The sequence below is a fragment of the Rhipicephalus sanguineus genome, chromosome 8 (genome assembly GCF_013339695.2).
Source record: "Rhipicephalus sanguineus isolate Rsan-2018 chromosome 8, BIME_Rsan_1.4, whole genome shotgun sequence".
NCBI lineage: Eukaryota > Metazoa > Arthropoda > Arachnida > Ixodida > Ixodidae > Rhipicephalus > Rhipicephalus sanguineus.
In genome coordinates, this window is record NC_051183.1 from 155178414 (window position 1) to 155197039 (window position 18626).

An 18626-nucleotide genomic window follows, 5' to 3' on the forward strand; every position below is an offset into this window, starting at 1 on the left:
TTCATTCGGGAAGCGAATCGAGTGAAGCAGGATCGAAACTCGATTGCGGTGGTGACTTTGATAGCGAGAGCAAAGTCTCGGTGGACGGGGTCGATGGAGGCCTGGAACATGAGGATAGCGTTGGACGAGGAGAGTGCAACGTTCTCAATGTCTTTCCTGGGTCTAATGCTTTGGAATCGCGAGGAACGAGAGATCGTGACGTCAGCAGTGAGTCACCTACCTTCACGAAAAGTCTGGCTAAGTGGGCGGTGGAACATAACATAACTCAGCGATCATTGACGCCTCTCTTGCGGCTCTTAAGGTCACATGATTGCTTCAGTGGCTTACCAAGCGATGCTCGTAGTTTGTTGGGAACCCCCCGTAACACTGCTGTTGCAGCAGGTATTGTAGAACTGTCTCCTGGAACCTACTGTCATTATGGGCTCAGGAAAGGGCTGGAACACATTTTGGGCTCCGCAGAGCGTGTCCCAGATGTAGTACCCCTTTGTTTTAATATAGATGGGCTTCCTTTGGCAAAGAGTTCGAAGCAGCAGCTTTGGCCAGTGCAGTGCTGTGTCCGTGACCCAGACTTGGCTGATGATTTGCAGAAACCTTTTCTTGTAGGTGCATTTGTGGGTCCTTCAAAGCCAGACTGTGCTAATGACTTCTTGAAGCCATTTGTTTCCGAGCTGAAGGAGCTGCTTCAGTCTGGTATATCGGTATCTGGGAAAGTAGCAGAAATCAAAGTCAAAAGCATCATCTGTGATGCGCCGGCTCGGGCTTTTATATTCCAGATTAAAGGACACAGCAGTTACTATGGCTGTCCAAAATGTACAGCAGAGGGTAGCTTTCGTGAGAAAGTAGTTTTCTCTGCAACAGTAGGTAGACCTAGAACTGATGAGTCATTTCGTCAGCAGGAGGACATGGATCACCATCTGGGAGTAACAATCTTGACTGAGCTACCAATAGACTGCATCATATGTGCACCACTTGATCCAATGCATGTGTTGTATCTTGGTGTTACGCGTAAACTTGTGAACCTGTGGTTTTCAGGACCTCTCAATGTTCGAATCGGGCCACTAAACCGAACAGAAATATCAAAACGCAGCTGTTCTCTTGAAAAGCATGTTCCTCAGGAGTTTGCACGTAAACCGAGGTCATTTGATGAAAAAGACAGGTGGAAAGCTACTGAGTTCAGACAGCTCTTGCACTACACTGGACCTGTGGTACTTGAAGGCAACCTTTCTGCTGCTGCCTATGCTAATTTCTTGACACTGCATGCAGCATCAAACATCCTTAGCACACCTTCTCTCTGTCATGAGCATGCAGACTATGCACAAACTCTTTTGGAGCATTTTGTCAATGGCTTTGGAATTGTATGGTGCATCAAATGTCTCGTACAATGTTCACTGTCTTTTGCATCTTGCTGCTGATGCAAAGGTGCATGGTACTTTAGAATCTTTTTCAGCATTTGCTTTCGAAAACAATTTGCAGATGATCAAAAAGCTTCTTCGCCGGTCAGGCTGTCCCCTCCGCCAATTGTACAACAGGTTAAAAGAAAGTGACAACCTACAGAGCGTGTCCTCATCTTGCACTGTTGATGGATGAGCTGCTTGGTAGCCATGAGGCAGCTGTTACCCCTACAGGCTGCATGAACCCTCAATATAAGGCAGTCAAATTTCGTTCCTTTACGGTTACCCTTAAAGCAGCCAACAACTGCTGCAAAGTTGGAAATGCGATTGCCCTTGTTGACGCTATAGCACACAGTAGCCAAGATGAGAGCCCTTGCATTGTAGGAAGGCAGTTTCTAGAAGTGAAACCACTGTACACACAACCGTTTGACTCTACTAGGCTCAGTATTGCTGTTGTTGACAGGCTTTCAAATGTCCAGTGCTGGTCAATCACTGACATTCAGAACAAGCTGGTTATCCTTCCTTACCATGATAAGTTTGTAGTTGTACCTTTACTTCATACGAGCTAGCTCGAACACTGTTCCTATGTTGAAAGAATAAACGCTGTTTATGTTCTAGCTCCTTGTTAATTTGTTGAATGCAGGCTACAGCAACAAAGAACTGAAATTTGTGCTAACATTCTGATAGAAAAATATTTTAATCTCTTCTAAAAAATGCATTCAGCATAGCGATGTTTCTTCATGCTGCCACTTAAGTGAGTGTATTAATGCCGGCAGTGTTTGATAGTAGCTGAATAAAGAAAGGTGGTGCTGACATTATGTCATGTTGTAGCTTCTGCAACTAAAAATTTCTGTACAACATTTATAATTTTGTTACTTTTTTATGAAGTTAGTTTGGCAGATGAGATGTCTAATATGTCCACTGAAATCTGAGAACACTGTAAAACAAAGGCAGTTGTTCGCATTAGCTTTTGCGAAAAAATTTTAACCAGTCGATGTTTATGTTCATTTTTTGTCTGAGAGTGGTCACAGACAATTTTTTACAGATGCGCTTTTCCATTGTGGAATTTACTGAAGAGAAAACAGTAGCTGTTGTGCCCAACATATGGATTGTTGGTGGCAAATGCTATTGGCCACCAGGACCTGGCTGCAAAATGGCAACTGTTCAAAAAGCAAAAGCCCCCAACAAAGACTGGAAAATGTACAGCATTGTGGTGAAAACTACCTACAGTAAGTTTATTATGGATAGCTTTAACTTGAGTATGATGCATGCAGTTTCTCTGAATATGCGGGTTCTTATTATAGGCACATATCAAGAGGCTCGTAGAAATCTGGATCAAGCTCAGTACTCTGATGTTGAATCTGAGCACCTTCAGAAACGGAAGGTTAGACTGACCCTTTGGTTTACCATCATGCTACTCATATCGCATTTATGTTCTTTTTTCCCCACTCCTCGAACCTGCTGTGCAGTTTCGAGACAAAGCCCACAGTCTGTTGTTCTGTCTTTTTAATAAGGTGTCAAAGCCAAGTCGTTACATCAGCGATGATGAAGTGCCTACTTTTCATTCACGCCTCACTGGTTCAAATGGACCGTCCACAGATGAACGTAAGTTGTCATACGAAGAGATTATTCTCTTTTGTAATATTCCTTTTTGCATGCAGGAATGGAGAACACTTGTGCAAATGCTTGCGACGAATTTCACGAAGGAGGAAACCAGTTGCAAGAGGTTGGCAACCAACAGAAAGGACAGGCAAGCAGCAGCTCACCCTTTTACAATACGTCATACTAAGTCTCTCTTTGTTGCCACACTCGGTCAGTGCTGCATATTTCTTTTTAAGATGTCAAAGCCAAGCCACACCTTCAATGCTCTTTTGAAACCCCCCAGCAGCTTTCCTGGCCCATCTGGTTCAACACGTAAGCAAATAAGTCCTTAAGAGTGCTTCTTGTCTGACATGGTTTTGAATTTGCAGACAGAGACTGCGACACTCCGGCAGAAAACACTGAAGGTAATCATCCACATTTCTGGCCTCATCTTCAGTTGACTAACTACTCAATACTTTGCAGATCTTTCAAGTGACTCTGACGAATCGGAAGATGGTTGTGGTAAGCATTGTACTTCCACTTTCCTTATGCTGGAGAGCATATATTAACTTATATGTAATTTTAAAAAAGTATCCTTATAAAGGCGCCATTGAAGCATGTAAATCAATTTAGCTGTATCTAAAACTTAAGATTTCTAGGCCAAGTTGTAGGGCTGCTAGGAGCCCAGCACAATAAATTGCATAGTTTCCCTTGAATGGATATTTAGTCATCCCTATATTCTGGGCAGCTGGGTGACGTTGCAGCACTTTCTTTGCAGAGATGCTGGATGGCCAGGAGACTGAAGCTGGCATGCGTGACTCTGGTAAACTGTGAAAGCTTCTCATTAGTCATGTGTTTTCAGTTATATATGTGCCCCCGGTAAACTTATCAGTCCAGTACTGACACTTTTTTAACCAAACCTGCATTAAAATTTTCATGTTTTGTCTGCAGCCATGGCTTCACCTCCTGCACGGGCAAAAAACAGGAAGGCGCTAACCCCAGAGGGTACGTTCAGCATCAACTAATGAGATTTTCATAGATATTGTCTGGTTAAAGTGCAACTTTGGATGCATGTTCATGTTGCCAGGTGCAATGTAGGGCTAGTATACTTGAGAGGAATTAGTGTGCTGTTTTTTGTTGTCAATACAGCTTTTCACGTATTCACTAAAGTAAAGCTTGTCTTATTCCTCCACCTCCGTGTAGGGTAGCCAGCCAAGCCAAGCTTGGTTAACCTCCCTGCCTTTCTCCTTCGTTTTTCTCTCTTTCTATTCATTCTTCCCATGTGTGCCTGACTGATTAGCATACATGAAGTTTCTGTAAAGGACTCCCGACATCGAATGTTAAAGCTTGAAATGTTTGTGTTCATTGATTGTCTAGCGTACACAGGCATTACTGACTTGAGCACATCGTTCCAAATTAATGTGGTGAATGTTGCCTTTGAGAAATTTTAATTTGGTTTTGAATAACCGTGACTGTTCATCTGAGTAGGCAGCACATCTGGATATTGTCACTAGTATGATTAGGACAGGGGCCTCCTGTGATGTTTAACGATTAATGAGAGTATTCTCAGTCTCACAGACAAGTTTGCAGCGTTATTCTTCACTCTGTTGTGTGGCTGCTGTCAACGTGGTTCTGGCTGTTGGCACCAGTGCATGGCTTTTTTGAGTACTGTAGCAAGGAATTTTTTTTTCAAAAGGGCACACTCGTGATAGAAATGTGGGTGCTCGGCAGGTGGGTGTGTTGTGTCGTTTAATTGTTTACAGAAATTTCCGCGCTAACACTTGCCTGGAGTGTCACACCCTAACTTCCACTAAAGCATTCACATGCACTTTCAAGGTCGCCAAAGTGCAACCACATCTGGCCATCCACGTCGTCCGTCTTTCTTTGTGTTTGTTAAAAAATTTTAGCGCTGTTCCCCTTCTTCGCACTATCTACCAACTCACTAGCCCAAGCTTCAACCTTAGCACATCTGGCATTATGGCACTCCCCTGTGGTAGGCCACTAGTTTATAATTTTAGGTGGGAGTTTTGAGTGATGTCGAAATTGATCATAATTATACTTGGATAGTTATGATGCATTACAATATTTGAAGTTCAATTTTGGGATTATCAGAGCTACAAATTAGCACAAAAGTCACAAACAAAGATTGGTTGTTAGGGGTCTGCAGGCTTTTTGTACCATTTTATTTCAGAGTTCCAGCATGAAGTACTCGTGAAGCTGACAGTGCTGCGAATGGTTCAAAAGCAGCATGGGAACTTATACATGGGCTGATCGGCCGGCTTCGGTCCAATGCTGCCAAAGGAAATGCACCTTTAGTTTCCAGCCCGTTCTTGGAGTACGAGTCACTGAAACAGTTCGATAACAAGTTGACTGGCCAGATGAAAGATGTGCTTGTAAGTGCATTGAGGTTGTGTGTTGTGTGTGTTTTGCTGTCTGAGGGCCACCTAATGTCTTCCTTCTTTTCAACACTAGTGCAGTGTGTAAATCCTCAGCCACCACTGAATAGGATTTTAATTTGTCCCCTAGGTTACATATATTTATAGAAAATTTGAAGTAGTCGATGTACTCTTTTAGTAAAGCCATTATTTTTATATATATTCATGAGATATGTGCAGTTTTTAATTGCATGCTTACGATAAGTGTATATTGGCTTGCCTCTATTTCAGGTGGAAGAGCTTGCCAACAAAGGTGGAATCAATGCTGCTGCGTGCACAAAAAGAATTCTTTGCTACCTGCTCTGTGACAATCTTGCAGCGGAATTCTCACGTTCAACTAAAAACTGTCAGGTGGCTGCCATTTGGACTTTGCTTTAAATGTTTTAAGCATCATGCTTTTGCTTCTAGGATTACAGAAAAGGGAGAAGGCAGGGAGGTTAACCAGACAGCAGTCCAGTTGGCTACTCTACGCAGGGGTATTGTTGTTATAGTGTTGTTACTGGTGGATCCGGAGGGGGGGCGGGGTCAGATGTCCTAACTCCTTCCCCTCCTTAATTCTTGAAAGCCGAGTGTGTGTGTCGTTATCAATGAATCAACTTCGTGTTTAGTCCCTCTTAAAAACGGGTGGAAGAGAGGTGAAAGAAAGCTGTCTTTTGGTTTTGTTTTTGCTCCTATCGCAAGGGTTCACGGCAGCACAGTCACGTTTGCATATTTATACCAATCAATAGAATAGTGAAATATATACATCATTTTGAACATGGAAGTAGAGCTAAGATCGATAAAGGAACAACATGGGGAATATAATCATAGTGGACAAAATATTACTAAATAAGTCACTTGCATTTACAAATTTATTACAAATTTAAAGCTTTAAGTATCAGACTTCTCATTAGCTGCCCCCCCCCCTGGACAAAATCTTGTATCCGCCTTTGACGGTTGTCATCGGAAAGAAAATCAGGCTGTTGGCTTGATTGAATGTTTAAGTTGGTGTCACTTTTTGTCTCTCAATTATTGCTTTGACTTTCTCAAAGGTGCTGTGCAAAAGGTTCACGCTGCAAATGAATTTGCCATAGAGGCAGCCATTCGAGAATGGCTGCGTCATGCCCCAGCAACGCACAGGAATGCAGCAAGAGGTAATAAACCTGCTATGCATTTTGCAGTAAGCTTAAAGGAACTGACAGCTAATTTCTGCAGTGCCCAGTTTTTTTCTGTTGCAATCGAAGCTCATTGGTCACAGTATCCAGTCAGTGTGATGTAAATGGAAAGCACTGTAGAACGTTTTTTAAAATTTTCTATCTGCTTTGTAGATTGAGTTAATTGTGCTTGGAAAACATGCTAGAAACAGTGATATGTGAGCATGATAACAATCATATGCCAGCATTTGCGAGAGTTTATAGGCTATATCAGTAGTTCTGCTCATCCAGTGGTGGCAGCCATTTATGGTAAAACTAGTAAACAGCTTTTTGTATCTCACATGAAGACTACATTATATGTAATCACTCTTAAGTTTGCCTACAAAAGCACTTGAGTGCATCTCCATGCAATCATGGACACCACAGTTCACAGCAGGTGTGCTGTTCCACCGTTGCCGTGATGCTGGCTTTGCTTCTCAGAACATTTTTTTTATCTTGTAATGCTATGGAATAAATAAAGTGCACATGGCTGTGTGACATAAAGACCACAGTTTAAGCAAGAAGTATAATGTATTAAATGACAAGAAATTGCATAGTTAGCTCAATTCTCTGTCGCATTGTACCAAGCCTTCCCTGCAGAAGCGGTACATGCGTTTTTTTTAACTTTCTATAGCACTTTATACTTCGTACTTAAATCACAAGCACCATGATAAAAATAGTCCCGAAAGTTAGTTTTCATTTCCACTAGAATCTTGTGACATGTTCTGATCAATTGTTGAGCCCTTTAATGGTTATGTTTCTCATCATATTTGGACGTTAAGTTGCCTCTGAGAAATTTTCAACAAGTTGAATGTTATCCCATAACTTTATGACACAATGTGGCAGACAATTAGGCATACACTGGAAACTCAAATGTGTGTCCAGTGTAGCTCTTATCTGCTGCACTTTAGTATGAAAACATCACTCTTTGTAGTATGATGTTCCGAAACTGAAATTTACAACGAAGCACGAATTAGTGAAAGGTCTTTGTATTTATTTATTGATACTCTAAGGCCCAAGGGCATTTCAGAGTGCTCTTTAGCTTCTAGGAATAGCTATACTTACATATGCTGAAATGAGTAACGTGGTTATTGCTCATGTATGCATTATTAATCTGCATTTGCTGTGTTTCTGCAGTATGCATCATCTTTCTCAATTTCTTCTGCTAAGTTGAGGAGTAGGGCATTATAATCCAAGCCAAGCATTTCTTTCTCATGGTAATATTGAGTAGCAGTACTGCTGGTATGCTCATGCTTGGAATGTCTTATAGTATTTCTTTTTGCTGTTTTTGGATAGCTTATATTGACTCTCTTTTTGTTGTATTCTTAGGATCAAGTGGTTGTGATGAGTAGCCATGCAGCATGATGAAGCCTTAAAGGGGAACTTCGTTGAAGACTTTTGTTCAGCAATTTTTCATTCACATCACTTCGAAGCGTTCAAGGCGAACTTCATTGAAGACTTTTGTTCAGTAATTTTCATTCACATAACTTTGAAGCTTTCAAGGCGAACTTTGTTGAAGACTTGTTCAGTAATTTTTCATTCACATAACTTCGAAGCCTTCAAAGTGAACTTCGTTGAAGACTTCTGTTCAGTAATAATTTATTCCCATAACTTCACTTACATTACCCTTACATTCAAAGACTGATTTCATTTTATGTTCAATAAATGTGTTTGAAAACAATGTGCTGTCTGCTGCAATAAATCTCTCAGGTCTTAGACTCAGCATAAACATGCAGGTTAGACGGCAGCTTGTGCTTGATGATAATGCCAGGCTGGTTGGGGCTTTCTTTACCAAACATTGCTAAAATTTTGTGAATGAGAACTTTTTTTCTATGCACTTCCTCAGGCTTGCTGCATGTATAGTTTTGTGTGCTAGAGACCTGCGCTCCAACTGCAGTCTGGCTCTTAGCTGGTGTGCTATACTTATAGAAAGCATCAACGCCGCAATCCGGCCAGCCTCACGCCTTTGATGCTTTCTATAAAGTATAGCCGAGCGGCAATAAGCAAGACTGCCATGGGACCGCAGGTCTAACACACCAACTACATGCGGTAAGTGTGCGAAGTGCATGAAGAAAGCTTTTATTTACTAAATGACAATGTCTATGTATATCTATTAAATGTCCATTCAGTGTTCATGTGTAACGTGCCTGCAACCTTACTCGGTCGAGCTTTTTATAGTTGCGGGTACATCTAATCTTCGTAATTTGGATTTCTATGGATATCTAAGAGACATTTACAACGTCCACGAGAAACATACCATGGATGTCTACACAATATTTGTGGTTCACTGGGTATCGTTGGTTACGCTCTGAGGTGGTTTCGGAAGCGTTCAGTCGGCGACGTAGAAAGCATTGCGGAAACGGGTTGAAATTGTAAGGCGCCAGTAGGCCCCGAAAGTGACGATGTGAACGCGAATATTTTTGGAGTATCGAGTTATTTATGAGCAAATATCCGCTTTGAAATGGGTCAACAGCACTTTCTTACCGTCATCGTTTTGCCTAGCCGTGTCGCGCGCCAATGCCTCCTCCCAACCGTCCTACACTACATGCATTGTATTCTGATAGCTAACAACGCTTTATTCGTTACACTGAAAACAAAATTTATGACCCAGAGCAAAGTTTTTCTCACGACGGCACGCCTACATATGACTCGGTGACAGACTTGTACCTTCTCCTCGTTGTGAGGCAGTTCTTTACACGTAAAAACCGTCAACACGATAACTAGGAAATGCCAGTAACGTGTACATGCCGTTACACACTCGTCTTGCACTTTTATGCCCCCGTTGCCCACTATTGAAGCAGATACAAGGAAGAAGTTATAACAGCGACAGCTATACGATTCGGACACAAGCCTCCAACATGGCGCCGAATGGGTGGCTTCGTCAAACCTCCGACAGATGGCAGCAATTTTGCATAAGGTCTATAGGCGGCAGGCCCGTAACTAGGGGGGGGGGGTTGAGGGGGTTCTGACCCCCCCCGAAATTTTTTTGATGCTTTAACTTTTCGGGTGATACTAAAATATTTACACGCCTTCACAGCGACCCCCAGCTGCCAAAGTTACACTGCAACTTTCCTGGCATTGCTTCCCTCTTCTTCCTTTCTTCAAACCTACCAGAACACCTCAGCGCTCCCTCCCCCGCACGCGCACCTGCCCTATTTGTACAGCTTTGCACTTCGCCCTCGCGTTCCTTCGAGTCTTTTCTTTTTCGTCTTTCACCCCGTAGCAGCTCCTTTATTGATTCCAGATGCTTTCCTTGTGCATTGCCGCTGGAGAAGTTATCCGTCTGTGCGGACCGCACGTGTCGGCTTTGGGTTTCTACGAAAAGCGCGTCTCCTTCTGTGAAAGTAAACAGTTCGACAGCAACGGCAACACCAACACGACGTGCGCAATTTGCCAGGGAACGAAACCCCTAAGCGGAAAAACTCAGCGGCGCATTCCGAGGACGCAGGCTGCAGGGTAAACTTTTCTCAAACTGTAGTCTTCGCCACCGAAACGAATCATCGAAGATGACATCTACTGAAAGACTGGCATATCCGAGCAACTTCGAACAACCTTAACCGCACGCAAGGAAATCTACCTCTTCTGTACACACAAGGTATATGCGCCTCCCTACAAAGCACACAAAGCGAGGATACAGCCGGCACACAATCCGGCACCAGCGGTCAACTTTCACAGGAGAGAAAAAACGCCGCCAAGCTGGGCTGCGCGCGGGAGTACAGAGGCTGACGTCACAGCCTACAAAGTGCATTTTTGGGGGGTCACGGCTATTTAATTAGCGCAGCCCAGAGAGAATTATGCAGGCGCCCAGGGAGCCGTCTGTGAAAAGGTGACTTTTTCACAGGAACGGAGCAACACCTGCTTTCTGGACTGTACCACGGGAGTGCAAATGTCTCGGCAGTGCATTCTTGGGGGGTTCACGTATATTAAGGGGAGTATGGAGTGCCCATGGAGTCTTCTGTGAAAAGGTCTTTAAGTAGCGTTAATCCAGTTTGCTGCAGCGGGAGTACAATAATGGTCCTGCATGCACACCAGCTGTAGCGGGCGTTCAGAAAACCACATGCGCCACGCGGGAGCCGGCGCGTTCATCACACTTCTACATTCTAGCCACTGTAAAGTGGATAAGAGAGGAAGAAAACATCGCCCGCCGTTCACGCCAGGCAGTCGAAGCAGTCGCAAACGTCTTTTTGGAGCCACTGGCCACTTCTGTGTGCGTGCACAGGATTGCGGCAGCAAAATGAAAAGACACTCTGCAACAACGAAGCAAAGGAGTCTTGCGTCTTCCTTCAAGAAAGTTCGAACCGATGAAGCGGACGGAGAAGAACCGCCTCCTTCGAAGGATAAAACTTCGCCCTCCTCAGCACTGGTGGAAAGCCAAGCGCGTCGGAACTTCTGTAGCGACTCAGGAGAATGCACCGGTTTATGTGAATCACCTGAGAACGAACACAAGCAGGACACCCATGCGCCGCCGGAAAATGATGGTGGCCGCAGTGCAACTCCAAGTGACCTTTGTTCTACAGTCAACGCTGGGCAAAGTGACGCCTTTACCACTGGGCAATGCCCAAGGAAGGTGAGTGGCATGGCACCTACACATTCTGGTTCGCCTCCCCTCTGTGCGACGAGTGCGAATATTTTGGACTTGGGACTGTTTGTCTCGAAAAGCAATAATGTAAATGATCCAGAGACGACGGAGAAGCTGCTGCTCAATCCGTGGACCCCTCCGGCTAACTATGATTATCCAGCCACAGGGAAAAGGAATCTGAAGTTCCAACCTCACTGGGTAGATCGTTACCCATGGCTTGTTTATTCAGAGAAGCTTCAAGGAGCATTATGCAAATATTGCGTAGTCTTCGCAAGCGAGTGTGCAGGAAAAGGGGAGCACCAGCGCTTGGGCTGTTTTGTAACTAAGGAGTTCACCAATTACAAGAAAGCCATGGACGCCTTTAAGAGCCACGCATCCAGCAGTTATCACGCCATGTCAACAACGCTATCGGAGAACTTTTTAGCAGTCCGGTCCCGCTCACAGCATGACATCTTAACACAACTTGACCACGGTCTTAAAAAGCAGGCGGAAGAAAACCGCAAGAACTTGCTGCCAATAATAGAAACAATCCTTTTCTGTGGCAGGCAAGAAGTACCGCTTCGCGGCACAGACGACTCTGGTCCGATAAATATGTCTGAAGTGCTGCCATTGAAAAATGATGGAAATTTCCGCGCACTGCTTAGGATGAGAGCAAAATGTGGAGATGCCGCCTTGAGAGCTCACATGGAAACATCTCCGGCGAATGCGCTGTACACGAGCCCAAAAATTCAAAATGAGTTGATCACCCTCTGTGGTAAAATCATACAAAGAAAGATAGTTGAAAACGTCAACTCAGGTTCGTGTTTTTCAGTTCTAGCTGACGAGGCCACTGATATATCTCGCACCGCCCACATTTCCCTATGTGTAAGGTACGTTGGACACGACACGTCGGGAGTGCCCATACTTAAAGAAGATTTTGTAGATTTCGTTCCCGTGTACGATCTCACTGGCAAGGAAGGCGCTGGCGAGCACAATCCTGAACAGCCTTAGAGGTCATGGCTTTGACCTGAACCTACTTTGCGGGCAAGGATACGACGGCGCGGCATCAATGAGCGGCCACCTTAACGGTGTTCAAGCCTTCATTCGTCAAACAGCGCCCAAAGCGTTGTACGTGCATTGTAGCGCCCACTCGTTGAACCTTGCTCTGCTTCACGCATGCAAACTCCCCAGCATCCGCAACTGTTTGGGAACTGTATCCTCAACCTGTACGTTTGTGAGAGCTTCGCCACAGAGGACGAACCAACTGCGAGACAAAGTAGAAGATTTAACACAAGAAAAAAGAAAATCAGTTCTCTCCTTTTGCCAAACAAGGTGGGTAGAGAGTCACGATGCACTTCAGCGTTTCCTTGAACTGTACGTGCCTATTGTACAATTCCTCGAATATTTGGAAGAAGAGGCCGCGTCATCTGATACTTCATCAAAAGCTTCTCAACTGCTCAATGCCATTACGAAGCCCGAGTTTGTCGTTTCGCTTCAGATCTGTAGCGACCTCTTCTCTTTGACACTGCCACTTTGCAAGTTTCTTCAAAAATTGACTGTGACTTGGCTCAAGCGTGCGATCACGTAAGAATGTTATAGACGTTCTTTCCACAAAAAGGGCTAGTGCGGAAACGGAATTTAATAAGATTTTTCTGAAGTCGCTCTCTTTGCTGAAGATCACAAATGTTGAGATGGCCCTACCACGCATCACTGGAAGGCAGATGCAAAGAAGCAACGTACCTTCTGCTACTCCCGAAGAGTACTACCGGAGGAATGTGTATTTGCCTTTGCTGGCTGACTTCGAAAATCAATTAAGAGACCGGTTCGATGCCCATAAGAAGGTCGTGGTTGGCCTTAACATGCTGCTGCCGAAATTCTGCGCATCGGCTAGCCTTTCTGATATTGATGATGCAGTGCAGTTTTACCTTGGCGACATTCCTTCCGCTAATGTCATCGAAGCAGAGTTCACACTGTGGGTGAACAAATGCTGCCAGATCGAAGAAAAGAATCGCCCAGCTTGTGCTTTACAGGCCTTAGAGATGTGCAACCGCGACTTTTTTCCGAACATCCACAGCCTACTTTCTATCCTGGCGACTTTACCCGTGTCGACGTCGACCCCGGAACGGACTTTTTCCACACTGAGAAGGCTGAAGAGCTACCTTCGAAATCATATGAACAACGACAGATTGACCGGACTAGCACTGCTCAGCATCCATCGAGAACTTCAAGTGACCCCAGAACAAGTCCTCACAGAATTTTGCAAGTTGCCGAGAAGGAAAAACTTCCTCGTTTAAACTTCCCTCTATGTTTCAAGAGTCGATTAAAAGCTAAACCCAGCTAGCCCAAGCTTCAACCCTTCTATTCTTTCGCAATTACGAGGAAACTATCCAGCAAGCAGAATGTGCGAACGGTAACAAGAAGATCGGAATGTCGGGCGACTTGTTTGTTTGCTTGCATACATACTGTCACGGACTGCCATTTTTTGCGACCCGGCGTAACGGCAAATTAACGGGCGCCGCACTCCCCGCTGACCGGTGGAACCGTTCGCTCATGAAAAGACTGGTCTTTAGTGCAGGGAAGTACTGAATGGGGTGTTGTTCTTCAAACGTTAGTCGCCGATGTTTGATCCTTTGTACCTACGGCGGCGTCGGCAGGGTCGTCAAAGGCCGCGATGCACCCCGAACCAGCTGTAGACTGCAAGACGCACCGGCTGAAACCAAGGAAACTGACCATTCCCACGGGCAAAACTGCTTGTGGACAAGCCGTATGAGAGAACCCCAACAGGTTGTCACTCTCGCTCAGTTGAGGACCCTCTCCTAATTAAAAAGGGACGCGGTCAATATATTTTTAGGGTGGAGTTTCTAACAATGAAACGTGCATGATTGGACCCATGTAGAGGTCTCTTTTCCCCCAGGACGAGAATGAGGGGACACGGAGGTCGATTTAAGCGCAGGATTTCGCCTTGCTAAGCAGTCTAGTTGCTGACCAACATGGTGTAGAAGGAGATCAAGAAGTATCCCTTAAGTGGTTGTGGCTCCGTATCGGCTGGCCACCTAAACTTAGCCATTCGTCTAGTTGTGACGCGAAATTAACGTCTGTAACGTAGGCATCGGTACTTGAATCTCGAGAAGTTCAACCTGCCCGAGATCGGCTTCAAGCACTCTGCAACACCGCCGACATCGCAGTTGTGCCAGAACTCTCTCTGACTTCTTGCATCCGATCGTCGTGGACTCAACGCTGCCGGTCATCACAGGTATCCCTTCACCTGTTTATACCTTCGGACTTTCTCATCTGTAGTTTTATTGTTGGTTAGTTTTGTGTAGTTTGTAATACTTCTCTCTTGTAAGCTGATTTATTGATTTTATATGTATTTTGTTAGTTGGTATTAAGTGTTGTACTAGATTCCTCGTGCTGCAATATCACTAGAGTTTTGTTTTTCCCCACACACGTCTCTGATCTCTTCACTGTCTCTGCTTACGTACGGAACGACCTAACCTGCTGCCATTCCCGTCGCCGACTTCGCGCTGGCGACGCTAGAGTGGCAGCTTGTAACACATACATACCGTTTTTGTACCGTGGTTACATTGTGTTACTTCATCAGGAGCCGTTGGTCGCGGTGTCCCCGGCTTTGGTGGTGCTATTGTCCAAACTTATTTCTTGCTTTAACCAGAATTTGAGGTTGACATACCAATTTCTTTATTTGGGTACAAATAATTGAAAAGTACCATCGAATTATTACAAGTAAGCGATGTACTTGATTTATTCACAAAAATAAGCCAGTATAAATCTTAAAAAATGGCAGCCGTTCTACACGCAAACCCCCCCCGAAAAAAATTCCTGGGTACGGCCCTGATAGGCGGCCTCCCGTGGAAGCAGCTTTCGGCTGGCATAAGCTGTGGGGTGGAGCTTGCCTTCGTGGGCCTGCATGAACACTGCTCCCAGACTTGTGTCCGATGCGTCCGTTCGAAGTACGAAGGGTTGGTGCAAATTTGGCAGTCGTAGTATCGGTGCCGTGGAGACATGTTGTTTGAGGCTTCGAAAAGCCTCCTCGTGCGCTGCTGTCCATTTGACCAAGTTAGCTTCGCCCTTCCGGGTTAATTCTGCAAGGGGAGCGCTGACTTCTGCGTAATTCGGGATAAATTCCCGATAGTACCCGGTCAAACCGAGGAAGGCGCGTACTTGTCGCTTGGTTGAAGGACGTGGTGCAGCTTCGATCTTGTCGAGTGTTTTCCCCAGTGGTTGTAACCTGCCCCTGCCAACTCGGTGTCCCAAGAAGTCAATTTCGTCCATACCAAGTTCGCATTTACTTGGGCGCACCGTAAGCCCGGCCCTCTGTATGCGCTCAAAAAGCAGTCCCAGGGACCTCAGGTGCTCTTCCCATGTTTCGGTGGCTACTAGTACATCATCGTAATAATGGTCCACACCGGGTATACCTTCCGCAACCTTCCGCATCAACTTAGCAAATACAGCAGGCGCTGTCTTGATGCCGAATGGCATGTAGCGGAATTGGTATAGTCCCGATGTCGTCGAGAAGGCCGTCTTCGCTTTGGACTCTTCGGTTAGCGGTATCTGCCAATAGCCCTTCACGAAGTCGAGCTTCGAGAAATACTTCTTATTTGCCACTGTAGCAAACACCGCGTCAGTTCTTGTCATAGGTTCGGAATCAGCCACCAGAACGTTGTTCAGGCGTCGAAAATCAATACACAGTCGATTTGTACCGACGTCGGGTTTCTTTACCAAAATCACTGGCGAATTATAAGGTGACTCTGATTTCTCGATGATGCCGAGCTTCTCCATCTCTCGCACCTCCTTCTCTACACCTTCCCGCGTTGCAAAGGGAAGAGGGTATTGTTTCACGTGTACGGGGTTACTCGCGGTGAGTTCGAGGTTGCAGTAGACCCAGTCAGTTTTGCCCGGGACATCCGAGAAAATACGAGCGTGTTCCCCAACAATTCCTTGCAGCTGTCCAATCTGCTGAGCGTCCAGTTTGTCGGAGAGCTTCACTTCTTGTTCCCCTTCCAATTTCAGCCAGTCAGGGGTTGGAATATTCTCGTCCTCGCTCGATTCCACAACACCAAACGTCACGTTGCTCACCTTGGTAGTGCGGCCGTCCCTCTCCTCGTATCTTTTCAGTAAGTTGGCGTGGAAGATTTTTCTGCCGCCAGCCGTGTCTACGACGTAGTCAGCTTCACCTTTCTTTTCCCTTACTTCAAAAGGACCCTTCCATTGCAGCAGCAGCTTGTTCGTGTCGGTGGGGAGCAAAATCAGTACCTTGTCTCCGGGGTCGAAACTCCGCTCCTTCGCCTTGCGATTGTACAGCTTCGTGTACCGCGCTCCAGCTTTTTCCAACTCCTCGTGTGCCAGGCGGCACGTTTCCTCCAAGCGGTTCCGAAGGTCGAAGACATGCTGGTACGTCGTCTTAGCTTCTTCAGTCAAGTCGGCGTTCGTCCACAGCTCCTTCAATATCGCCAAGGGTCCCCTCACATGGCGGCCGTAGAGGAGCTCGAAGGGGGAAAACCCATACTGGCCTGCGGAACCTCCCGATAGGCGAAGAGGAGAGGTGCCAGGTAGCGGTCCCAATCTCTCGGTTTTTCGGCGCACATGCGCTTCAACATTAATTTTAAGGTGCCATTGAATTTTTCCACCAAGCCATTTGCCATTGGGTGATATGGGGTGGTGTGGAGCTGGCGCACGGAAAGGAGCCGCGCTACTTCCTTCATCAGGTCCGACGTGAAGTTCGTGCCACAGTCGCTTAGATCCCCGCGGGGGACGCCAAATCGGGAGAACATCTCGACCAGGGCCTCGGCCACTCGCTCAGTTTCGATACTCGGGAGCGCCACTGCGTCTGGATACCGGGTGACATAATCCATCAAAGTCAAAATGTATCTGTTTCCATGCTTTGAGGGCGGGTGAATCGGTCCCACTATATCGATCGCCACTCGCTTGTACGGGGTGTCGATTATGGGTGCCCTCCCCAGTGGAACATGTGGTACCCGGCCCTTCGGTACGGTGCGCTGACAGATGTCACATGATGCGACGAACCTTTTTACATCAGCGGTGATGCCTGGCCAAAAGAACTCCTCGGAGATCCGTTCCTTGGTTTTTTGTGTGCCCAAGTGTCCTGCCATTATACCATCGTGTGCTGTTTTAAGTACAGCTTCTCGGTGGCAGTGCGGCACGACTAGTTGGCGTACCAGCCGTCCGTTGGCCTCTGTGTACCGCCGGTATAGCAGTCCCTGTTCTTGCTTATACTCGACGCTTCCCTTCTCATTTCGGCATGTTTGCTTCCTGCCGATCTTCTCAAAACATTGCTTGAGTGTCGCATCTCTTCTCTGCTCGCAGCCATAGTCGTCCTCTCCTGGCAATCCCGCCGTGGTCTCAGGCGTGCGAAGTTTGGCAAATTTTTCCGGCTGTGCATGCGCTTGAGAACGGGTGATAGCTGCTGCTATAGGCTCTTCCCTTAACTCCTCCGTCGAGACAGGTTCTTCGGTCTCCTTCCTCGGATCATCAGGAGGTCTTGCGCCATCGATGTTGCCCAGAATGAGGTCATACAGTGGATCTTGCAGGCACAGTGCTGTAAGGTGGCCAGTAAAGTACGGAGTGTCAACCTCAATCCGTGCTTCGGGCAGCATCCTCGCTGTTCCGTCGACCAAGTAGACGAGTCTGCTTGTACCGGTCAGCTCGTCTTCCTTTACCAGCTTCCTCCGCACAGTTACCGTGTTGCACCCCGTATCCCGCAACACTGAGATGTCTGCGCCTCGGAGGGTGCCTGTGACCACTGGCAGGTTCCCGACCAGATCTTTCGGCGGTGTCACCTTTACGGCGTTGACGACGGGGACTTTTTCGCCATTCCTAAGCTCTATATACCCATCGCGTATGGGATCCTCACGCGTTTCCCTTGGTGCGTAGAGGCAGGACGCCTGGAGTGCGTTAGTTGATCCTGACCGGCAGTCGTTTGCCCTATGTCCCTTTTTCCCACACTTGAAACAGACGATGGCTATATTGGCGGCAGGTCTGTTGCGACATAAGTGCGGCGGATGATTTCCCCGATTGCAATTATAGCACCGTGGTAGCGGTGCGTGGCTATTGCCTCCCTTCTCGTATTTGCCCTTCTCGTCCGTGAGAGGACTATCTTTCTTCGTTTTTGCGAGGCTCGCTCCACCCTGAGCTTCCAGAAACTGGTCTGCCAGCTCTAGCATGTTTTCTAGGGATTCCGCCTTCCTTTCCTTCAAATATAATGCTAGGTTCGAACCACATCCATGCAAGAACCTCTCCCTAATCAATAATGCGCGGAGGGACTCGAATTCTGTCTCAGTTTTGGACAGCTCAACCCATCTATCGAAGTAGTGGCTTAAGCGGGCCGCGTACTGTGTTGCTGTTTCCCCCCCTACTGGCTTCTCCTTATTAAACTTGTCTCTTAAACCATCCGCCGTGAAGCGAAAGCGCTTCAGGAGGGCGGTTTTAACCTTGGTGTAGTCCGCTGAATCGC

The 18626-nt window shown here is 46.3% G+C and overlaps 2 protein-coding genes across 2 annotated transcripts; one reads left to right on the forward strand and one right to left on the reverse strand.

The window, feature by feature from the left end:
- The first annotated feature begins 1376 nt into the window (after positions 1–1376).
- On the forward strand, positions 1377–5736 carry LOC125759619 (uncharacterized). Its single transcript, XM_049418634.1, has 11 exons — positions 1377–2620; positions 2696–2775; positions 2906–2996; positions 3053–3141; positions 3230–3305; positions 3362–3397; positions 3456–3494; positions 3751–3795; positions 3924–3977; positions 5164–5365; positions 5639–5736. The coding sequence occupies exons 1-10, from the start codon at positions 2386–2388 to the stop codon at positions 5241–5243; spliced, it is 825 nt and encodes a 274-aa protein (XP_049274591.1). The 5' UTR covers positions 1377–2385; the 3' UTR covers positions 5244–5365; positions 5639–5736.
- Positions 5737–15294: 9558 nt separating this feature from the next.
- Positions 15295–18336, reverse strand: LOC119403607 (uncharacterized). Its single transcript, XM_037670530.1, has 3 exons — positions 16666–18336; positions 15445–16594; positions 15295–15383 (listed from the first exon to the last, which is right to left on the reverse strand). The coding sequence occupies exons 1-3, from the start codon at positions 18334–18336 to the stop codon at positions 15295–15297; spliced, it is 2910 nt and encodes a 969-aa protein (XP_037526458.1).
- Between the last annotated feature and the right edge of the window lie 290 nt (positions 18337–18626).